Here is an 11,353-nt window from a genome sequence, read left to right as displayed (position 1 = left end):
GGGGGTATTTAGTTGTGCCTATTTGCCTTAATATCCTACCAAGGCACAGGAAAATAAGCATACCGCAGCAGAACAATCTTAAAGACAATATTAGGATCCATCCCAAGAAGACCCATTACCAACCCTTTAGAAGTGGCTCCATGCGGGACTGATGCGCTGTCCTTAAAGAGTTGACCATCAAGTCCTATCACTCCTCCATTGCTGCCAGTGCTGGGAACCCTGGACCAGTACAGGCCACCCTGTGAGGGAGGGAAATTCCAGACGGTAAGGCCTTCTCCACAGAACAAATACCCCTGGAAGACAGCACCAGTAGGCCCTCTGTGGGATTGGATATCATGCGGGTAACGCCATTTCTCCAAACTAGTAGGTTGGTAGGAAAACCCCACCAATTGCCCATGTTCCGTCTCTGAAGAAGCTTAGTCACTGGATGAAACTAAGTAGTTTGGCCATGGTGGCGACCGTCTACACAGAAGGAAAAATTGGCCATTGGGGTGGCTGATAAGACCCCATAGAGAGACAAGCTAGCATATGGATCAGGCAGACATTCAAGTTATATAGAGAAATTTCCCACTGCACACTAAAAAGATTAAATTAAAAAAATATTTTTTTAATTTAATAGATAAAAGTCACATAAAATGAAAAAGTAAAGTGCTTAAATAGTAATGTGATCATACAATCATAATTATCACATATTAGCATACTTATACAATTCAAAAGATCATTTACATATACATCTGCATACAATGTTATCTTAAGAGATGACAAGAAAAAGAACAGACAAACAACATTTTGGCTACACAAAGCCTTTGTCAAGGGTACATTTCTTTCACTAAATGGCAACTTATATAGCACAATACTCATAAAAACGTAAACACAATTCCCAATATACTTCTCCTCTGGTTGCCCAGCAACTTAGATACACAAACCAATAAAACATTGCAATCATGGAGAAAAAAGTAAAAATGTAAAAAAAAAATTTAAAAAAAATAATCGATCCCACATGCACTTATCAGACCCTTTATAACAAGAAGGAAATTACCCAGACCTAGTAGGTGAGGGTATATATAGGATATAGGTGCAGTCATTGCACTAATTGTAATAGTTCAATCCTCACACCCACGGACAGGCAAGAAATATCAACTGAGGGACCTAATGAATTGCCATACAGAATTTTTAGTGTAGCTACTTAAATGACCCTGTGACTTGGCATACGCAGGGGAAACCAGTCATCCATTCACTGTACAAATAGAGGAACATAGAAGTTACAGTCACCATCTTAATCAAGCTTCCCCTGTGGCCAACATATGAATATTGAACATGTAAAATCATTGAAGCGTGTTGGGAACTGTATTAGGAAACTGAAATAAAGAGAGCTTTATCAAAAAGATCTAAATATTAATAGAGACTTTTCTTGTTTTTGTTGAGATTAATTTATTAATTTGAGACTTTTAAGTTTCAGGTCACCACCATGGCCTCCTCAACATGAAAGTAGTACAGTCGCACTATTGTGTCCTTCAAGACTAATTCTAGCATTCCTCTAGGGCACGGAAGCCTGTTAGCCCCATCCCTCAGCAGCTCCAACCAGGGGTGGATCCAGAACCTAATCTCAGGAAGGATTATTTTATAGGAACAAACAAGACACAATAAGTGGTGCCAGGAGTGCCGTGGTGCCCTCCCAGAATAAGTAGTCAAACCGTTTTAGAACAGTTTGACAACTTACCTGGAGTCTGCCTGGATTGGGGCTCTAGTAGGGTATAGGGGCAGTAGTGTGTGTGTGTGATGGATGCAGTGTGTGTGTGTGTGTGTGTGTGTGGTGCAGTGTGTGTGAGGAGTGAAGTGTGTGTGTGAGGGGTGCAATGTGTGTGTGGGGTGCATGGAGTGGTGCAGTGTGTGTGTGAGTTGTGCAATGTGTGAGGGATACAGTGTGTGTGCGGGGTGCAGTGTGTGTGAGGGGTGCAGATTGCGTGTGTCTGAGGGATGCAGTGTGTGTTATGGGCGCAGTTTGTGTATGTTAGGGGTGCATTGTGTGTGAGGGGTACAGTGTGTGGGGCGTACAGTATGAGTGTATGAGGGATAAAGTGTGTGGGGGGTACAGTGTGTGTGTGGGAGGTACAGTGTGTGTGTGGGTGTGTGTGAGGGGTGCTTTGGGTGTGTGGGATACAGTGTGTGTGGGGAACACTGTGTGTCTGGGGGGTACAGTGTGTGTCTGGGGGGTACAGTGTGTGTGTGTGTGGGGTGCAGTGTGTGTGTGAGGGGTGCTTTGTGTATCTGGGGGGTACAGTGTGTGTGTGAGAGGTACAGTGTGTGTGGGGGGTACAGTGTGTGTGTGGTGGGGTACAGTGTGTGTGGGGGAACAGTGTGTAGGGTGGGAAATATGTGGGAAGCAGTGTGTGAATGTGAAAGTTATTGTGTGTGGAGTAGGGAGGGGCAGATTAAATATATATATGTGTTTGATTTTTTCTTTCCGTTAAAATTAATCATTTTTATATCCCCCCTCCCTTATTAAATTTGCTTGGGAGGGGGGATCTTGGTAAATCCCTGGTGGTCATGAGGAGAATACCTGGTGGTCCTAGTGGTGAGAGTGAACTCTAGCCTTCTGGGCTATAGTTAACTCTCACAAGATCAGGAGCATTGCCACGGTAACCATGGCAATGCTCCATGCCCGCGAGAGGAGGACCCGGAGGAGCTGCAGGCTTAGCTCCCGGGTACTCTCTCCCTCCCTGCTGGCTGCTAGCAAAGTGGCTGCGGACCGGCGAGGGAGTTGTCTGATCTCCCTCACCGATCCGTGAAGGCACATAACAGGTCCGGCGCTTGGATAGGGGAGAGCATCGGCTTGGGGGAGGAGGGGCAATTGCACTGAGAGAGCACTTCCTGTCAGTCCGGCAGGGTACAGGAAACTGAAGCTCCTGTACCGCGGTCTGCTCCACTCACCCACGCTACAAGATAGGTAGGAGACACATGCACACAGCACCCTCAGACACACACAGCATCCTCAGACACACATACAGCGCACATATATATAAATAAAATAACCCTCAGTGAGTTAACAGACAAAGAAAATTAGAAACATAGAATGTGACGGCAGATAAAAATACCCTCACACACAGCACCCCTCTTACATACAAACACACTGCGCCCCTCACACATACAATACGTCAAAATATATATATATATATATATACACACACACACTACAGCATCCCGCACACTGCACCACTACACACATTACGCTCTAGATGCACGCTAGATCCCTTACCCTATATGCACTCTTAATCCTCTACACACACACACACAAACACAATCTCCTATACACACTCTGGGTCTTTTACACACTAGATCTCCTACACACACACTGCACCACCTACACACACACTACATTCCTTGTAAGCAAAAACATACAACATTCTCTAAACACACCCTCTCTACAACCCCTACACACATTACATCATCTATACACACACACACACTATAGCCCGTATACACACACTCGCTACATCCCCTATAACACTATGCCCCCTATACACACACTCTCTACAGCCCCTAGCCACACATATTACCCCACAAACACAAATTAAATTGACCTATTTACACAATACCACACCACACTCTACACACACGCAATCCCACAAGCAGGCTCCAACACATGCACCATACACTTTCCTGGCCATTTTGTCCTCTGGTATCCCACTTATGGAGACACCAGAGACAATTTAAAAGCAAACACAGCGCAAGCATGTTATTAAATTTGCTTGCACTGCGCAGAACAAATTCAGGGCCTTTTTCTCATGCTAGAGCTCTTTAGCGGGGCTCTGCGCATTGAACCAACATGCTCACATTGAGAGGGGGCGTGCTTGTCATTAGTGATGACAAAACACACCCTCTCTGGCCCCGCCCTCTTCTTAGGGGGGCCCGGGCCTAATTTTTTTCCCAGTCCGGCCCTGGTTACAAATTTCATCCATATTTAGCAATTTGCAAGTGTCTGAATTTCCAAATCTTCACAAAAAGAATAAATTAAGAGAAAATTATAAACAAATTTCAGATACATTCATTTTTCACAAGGATTGCAAATTAGGGACTTGCCAACTAACAACTGAAACATCAAATTTAAGAAAACCGGCTTCTTCTTAATTTTGCTCTTTAATTTCTGTATCATCACTATGTGAGGTTGACATAATTCAACATTAGTGGCTTATCTACAATGCACAAAACAAAATTAAGGCTTTTATTTAGCCAAATCAACGTTAGCTTAATGAAGCAGTTTTGGTGTATAGATCATGTGAAGGACTGATCCGCTCACTATGATACCTGGTCTGGGACTCCAGGGCAATCTCTCCTCAAAATAAGTAAAATCACTTTATTCACACCTTCATTCTGTGCCCTTACTCTGCTAGACATCTAGAATGCCTAGTTGTACTGTCCAGCTAGCTTCAAGAACCCTGGGATGCTACCTTGACTTGTTCTAGGCACAGAGCGCTTGACCAGGTGATGACTGGCATATACAACTAAGTAAAAGAGTGAGAAACACCCAGAATACGTAAATGTATATATAAAATGTAAAACAACCTGGCATCAGGTATAATCCGTGAATAAGCTCTGTATTGACTGGCATATACTCTGGAACTACTTTCTGGATTGAATAGGCTATGGTACAGAGCAACTTCAGTCGGGTATTGCTCAGTACCCGGACCATGAAACAGACCGCTATTTGGATGGGGAGATCAGGGAGGTGATGAGGCATATGAACAACACCCAAGACTTGTGTGAGCTCCCTTCTCCTGGACTCCAGAAAGCTGTTATCGGTGACAGGGACTTACCACCAAACCTCATGGAGCTCTGTGCCAGATCAGAGAATGGTCACAGCCCAATCAAGTTTCAAATAATGATTGCTTCTGCTAGACAATTCCAATCCGGGATCTTTTTGGACAGCTTGCCCCTTGGAACGAGAGCTCTCTGGGGATGTATGCCATTTGGGCATATCATGTGGGGAATACTTGTTTTGGGGGTGCATTTTTACAGCACCCTGGTGTCTGGTAGTTAAAAAATTATTCAGCTGTTGGTGTTATGTGTCAGGGTGGGGTTGCATTGTGTGACTTGATGTTTGAAAATTGTGTTATTAAACCAGTGGGCTGCTGAATAAAATGTGTGCCTGCTTTATCAAGCCATGGCTAATGCTTGGGATGCTTGCTAAAATCGCTCTACCTGATTTACTCTAGAGAAAGGAAACAACAGACAGAGCTAGGAAGTCGGAATATAGGAGCTCTGTATTATCTGGTGGCAGCAGTGCATGGTCCCTTTATCAGAGAGAATCAAAGACCTGGAACTATGATACAGCCGGATGTGAGTTAATGAAGAGGGCCTATGAGCAGATTAACAGAAGTGTGCTTAATAGAACTGCTGGAAGTGAGAAAGGTGTTTCAGTAGTTAAGTATGCTCCTATTAATAGCACCTAGTGCTGGTGGCTCCTGATCCAACTAAATGTTTTCTCACTCATACAAATGCTTCAATATTTGGATTGGTAGTCATTCTGAGCCAAGTTGGGGAGGAAGGCAGAGAATATCTAGTAGCCTACATCAGCAGAAAACTGTTACCTCAGGAGGTGATCTACGCAGCCATAGATAAAGAGTAACCCATTCACATACGTAAGGGACTTGTAACCCATTCAGTTCCCGCCCACTGCTCCAGTTGTCCTTCCTTTTCATTTAAAGATTTTCGATGTATGGGGATGGAGCATGTTCTGCCCTACTGGCGGGAGGAGATAGAGTTAAGAAGTTATCCCAAAGGGAAACCTTCTGGATACACAAGTTAAAGACCTTGGAACCAAAAGGCTTAAACATTGGGATTGATCTGGTGTGCTTTTTGGAGTAACCGTAACGATTACTCTCTTTTTTATAATTTTTTTTTCGAATAAGGAGTACCATTGGATTAATGATATAGGATACTAGGGACACTTTTTTCTCCCTTTCTTTTGAGGATATAAGAAAATGATAAAATCCAATTTATGTATATACTTATAAAATCATAAAAAATATAAATAAGATAAAAAACAGATTAAGAAAATATATATGAAATAATAATAATAATTAATGTTGTTCACACTATACAGTTATGTGTACTAATTAGGTATCTATAACATTCATAACTAATAATATTGAGGGAACATTTTTAAATTTTATTGGTTATGTTTTTCACCTTTCTAGTCCAATAGGTGTTAGTCACTTGGATAATTTTGTAATAGGTGTCTGTCACCCTTATAGATCCACAGAGGAATCTATTACTTTAAACAGATTTGGAGATAAGGTGCTTGTCACTTTAAATAGACCTACAGAGGGGTTTATCATGATAATAGTTTTAACAGAGAAGAGGTTTACAGAGATTCATGAAGAGTCTGTCACTTTAAATAGATCTGCAGATAAGGTGTTTGTTATTTCCACAGATCTACAGATACCATATATATGGTGTTTAATCTTGTCACATTATAAGTTTAAGTTTATCAAAGTAATTAATTACGTTTGTATATTATATATTAATTTATCTTTCTCTTTTTCTAGAGATTAATTGCACCTTTAGTTATGTTTTTGAGCCTTTAGTGATTGTTTTAAATATATTAGGATGTTTCCGATTAAGATAGCTGTGTAATATTTACTGAGCATGTGCGGACTGCCCTTGGAACGCATGTGGAACGCACGTGGAACGCAAGTGGAACGCGGAAGTGAAAGAAAACGTCTACTTCCGGTTCCGGCGTTCGAAAAAAACGCGCTCGTTTTCTGGACACCGAAATGCCGAAAATAGAATCAGCTGGATGACACCATCCCTGGACCAATGGAGAGCTGCCCAGAGGACACCCCCACACTTAGGACCAATGGGACATTGGGATTAGCACTATTTATAGTGATTATTGTTAGGGTGAGTAGGATGTGTATTTTTTTACAATCTGCAATATTGCTGTTGATTTCTTTTATTGTGCGGTCCCTGATGAAGTTCCTGTGTTGAACGAAATGCGTTGGACCTATTGCTGCACTTTTATATTTTATCTTTATGATGTTGTATCACCTTTTAAAGAGAATAAAATTATGAATATTTTCTACTACTACTCACCTGGAGTCCTGTGTCCCATTGGCTGCTCGACATTTTCAAAGGATACCAATATCCCCCCATATTTCTTGGGGAGGCACCTTGAATGCTCTTTTATCTCCACTATCTCGTGAGTGCATCCATATAAGCGCACATTTTCACTGTATATACTGTATCACACTATTGTTTTTTCTTTGTATGTTCCCCCCATAGACTGTACAGCCGTATCCCATTTCTGCTTGTGGTTCTATACATATATACGATCGTTTTGGGTGGATAACGATCTTGGGAGGCTACAGACTGATTGGAGTTAAGTAATTTGATATTTAACACTTAAACAACGTAGTTGTTTTGTTTTGTTTTGTCATAGATAAAGAGTGCCTGGTGTTGGTCTGGGCACTGAATTTTTTTTCTAAAGTACCCTTCTCCTTACTCATAAACCACAACCCGTTGGTGTGGCTTAACCAGATAGCAGGGGACAATGCAAGGTTGCTACAGTGGAGTCTGGCTCTACAACCCTATGACACTACTGTCCCAGAAAAACAGAATGGGAAATCTGCTCACTCACATTAAAACACACCCTACATGCACACATATACATGCACACTATACATACACTACATGAACGACACACACACTGCATACACTACACACAGTAAATGCACTAAAAACACTGCATCCACTATACAGACACAATGCATACAATACACACTACATACACAATGCATTCACTAAACACACTGCATACAATACACACATTACATGCACCACACACACTGTCTCCACTATGTACACACACACACTGCATGCACTACGCCCACACTATGAACTACACACACACATTAAATGCACTATACACACACTGCATATAATACACACACACACACACACACTACATGCACCACACACACACACATTACATGCACTACACACACTGCATACAATACACACACTGCACGCATTAAAAACACTGCATACATTTTACAAAATGCATTCGCCACACACACACATACACACACACATATTGCATACACTACACACACACAAATCATTCATTCACTACACACTCTGCATACAATACACACACTACTTGCACAAAGACACCACATCCACTACACAAACACAGACACTGCATCCCCTATACACAGTGCATCCACTATACACACACAATGCGTTTATTACACACACTGCGTACAATACACACTGACACTTCATCCACTGCATACAATACACAATCACACACTATGCATCCACTGTACACACATAATGCTTTCACCACACACACTGCATACAATACACACACTGAATCCACTTCACAAACACACACTTTGCATCCCCTATACATTCACTGCATTCACTAGACACATAAGATAATGAATGTGGGCGTGCATTTCACCCTTGGACCCATGCAGCACAATGTCTTGGACTGGCCCTGATCACTATACTTAGGATATCAAATGAGGGAGCTTAGCAGATAGCTCCCTAATTTAGTATCCTTAAATATGGCAATCCCACGTAACGATAGCTAAAAAAGGAGTTATCTACTACTGACACAAAACGAAACAACATTTTTCTCCGTGCATACCTCTAATGTATACTACTTCAAGCTTAGAATATTGGCCGATTGCTTTGGTATGTCACTGTTTATTAATGCATTTGAGGGTAATCTGCAAAGCTGTCTAAGCATCAAAGTTTCAGCACCCCCATCCTAATTATTTTAGTAGTGTGGGGGTCAGCTGCTTTTATGTTATCTTTTAAATGGATCAGATTTGATGGGATAAGTTCAAATACTGTAAATTATATATATATATATATATATATATATATATTATTATTATTTTTTTAACTACATTATCTAAATCAATTGCTTTAAAAATAGATGATTTTTTGTAAACAATAGTTGCCTTTTAACACTTTTGACATCAGTAAATATAATTTAACAGTCAGAATGGTCGAGTAAGTGGTCATGACATTGTGTAAGTTCAGAAAGTAAACTTCAAGCAAAAATCTAAAAAATAAGTGAGAAAACCTTAAAGCATTGTATATTATTTACAATACTACATACTACAGATAATAAAAAGTAAATATTGCACAGTTTTTCTTTTTATTATTAAATAACTAGGAAATAAATTTCAGCATGGTATTAAATGCTTTAGCATTAGCCACTTTTTTCTTTTAGAGACTTTGACGTGTGTCCTCTTAGCCATGCATGTTGGAACGCCTGGCAAGGTTTCATGCGCAGTGCAGGATCCCATTCAAAACACTGGATTAAAAAGTTAAGAAAAAGGGGATCTTCACAGCCTTTCAGTGCGGTGACAAAGTCTCTACTGCCAGGTGGACCACGCCATGTACCTGCTTCAGAGTAACTACCATTCAGTACCACTGATCCATCTGGCAGGCTAGTAACAGTGCAATAATAGGGATGTCCTTTGGCAGAGAAAAAATTGTTCTTTCTTTTGAAAGATGCCAGGACTTTTTTGGGTGGCATGCCAAATAACTCGATTATACATGCAAGTTGGTCATATTCATCTTCCCCAGGTAATAGGGGATCTCCAGTTAACAACTCTGCAAGAATGCAAGCCATGCTCCACATATCCATAGGCATTCCGCAGCAACCACCAAGGATGACTTCAGGTGCGCGATAAAATCTAGTCTGGATGTACATGTCAATGTGCTGATGGTCATAACAGCTTGTTCCAAAATCTATTACCTTGATGTCAGTTTTGCCCTGTTTCTTCAATACAATGTTTTCTGGTTTGAGGTCGCAGTGGGCGATTTTGTTTTTCTGCAAGCCATCCAAGCACTGTAAGATAGAGTGGGCAAATTTTCGCACTGTTGGTAAACTGAAACCCATAAAGTTGTTTGCCTTAATGAGTTCATACAGGTCTATGCCGAGAAGTTCTAAGGTCATACACGTATGATTTCGGAATGCAAAGTTGTCCAGCATGTGAATGATATTCATGTTGTTGCACTTGTCCTGTTTTGTCAGATGTTTTAGCATTCGTATCTCATCCATGGCCTGCTGATGATAATTTTTCAAGTTGCGGAACATTTTTAATGCCACATGCTGTTGAAGTTTGTAATCATAAACCTTCATGACTTGTCCAGATATTCCTTTCCCTAGAACTCTCAGCACTTCATACCTGTACGCAATGTGATCATGTGGTACTTGAATATAGAAACCGTCCTTGTCATCATAGCCACAATTATTTGGGCCACCAATTAATCCTCGACGCTTCTTTGCATTGGGACCAAAAAAGTAAATGGCAGAGAAACGAAAAATTTCACCGTGCTCAAAAGGCGTTAGCTTGTGCATGTGTTTCTTTATTATTTCTTCTGGAGTGAATGATGTTACTGTGCTTGTCGAGTTGTCAGCTAGGGTAATGCTATCATCTCCATTCAGTACTGCACAGAAATCATAAACCATACCTTATTAAAAGAGAAGCCAGTTTCTGTACCATCACATATACAATATCGACAATCTTACAGACCATTTACGTATATACATACTTTAAAAGAAAAAGCATAATTTATTGTCTCAAAAGCAAAGGAATCGTAGCTATTCATATAAATATAAGCATATTTTCAAACCTCCTTTTTGGCTTCTGGTGGAACCCTCTGACTACCACCTCTTGCTCTCTCTTCGGGCTCTAAATTCCATGATACAGAGAGGCTTCTCAGAGCGTGAGAGGCTGCAGCATGGCTTCCTGCACTGGGAGGAAAAAACTGAGCAAGGGACATCTACCTTCACCTGCCCTTTACTACAATGACATCCCATTATAGGTAAGAAGGGGGATTGGGAGGGGATTGTATTCCTCTGTTTTCATATGCATTTCTCTATGTCAGAGGCATACCTAGGTTAGTTGGCACTCTGGGTGGCTTTGACAGTTGGCTTCACTCCGAAACAACATTTAAAAAAAAAATAATTAAGGTGACCCACAATGCACCATTGCTGCCAGGGTCTATTGTAGTTGTTAGTGGCAGTGAGTTCAGATCATCTTTTTTGTAAAACTATTTTAAAATATATATATTTTTTAAATCCTAGGTTTCCCACTGTACCCAAAGCTCCAACTACTTTGGAGAACATAATGAGGAAACTTCACTTACTGGAGTCCCGTCCATAACCTTCATGCATGTCTAAGTCTCCCCACATTACTCGTGTGTGTCGTGAATCCCTATGTCTTTCAAGTGTGTCTCCGATCTCCCATGTCGCTCCAGTTGATGTGCGTTCACCAGATGTCTTGAATCCCCCATGTCACTCTTATGTGTCTCCAATGTCCCT

General features: G+C 41.1%; 1 protein-coding gene across 1 annotated transcript; it reads right to left on the bottom strand.

Moving 5' to 3' along the window:
* Positions 1-9,229: 9,229 nt before the first annotated feature.
* Positions 9,230-10,498, bottom strand: LOC134603678 (dual specificity tyrosine-phosphorylation-regulated kinase 2-like). Its single transcript, XM_063449860.1, has one exon. It carries the CDS (start codon positions 10,496-10,498, stop codon positions 9,230-9,232), a length of 1,269 nt encoding a protein of 422 aa, XP_063305930.1.
* Between the last annotated feature and the right edge of the window lie 855 nt (positions 10,499-11,353).

Source organism: Pelobates fuscus, chromosome 3, assembly GCF_036172605.1.
Source record: "Pelobates fuscus isolate aPelFus1 chromosome 3, aPelFus1.pri, whole genome shotgun sequence".
NCBI lineage: Eukaryota > Metazoa > Chordata > Amphibia > Anura > Pelobatidae > Pelobates > Pelobates fuscus.
Note: the sequence above shows the minus strand (reverse complement) of the source record. Positions and strands in the feature narration are given on the sequence as shown.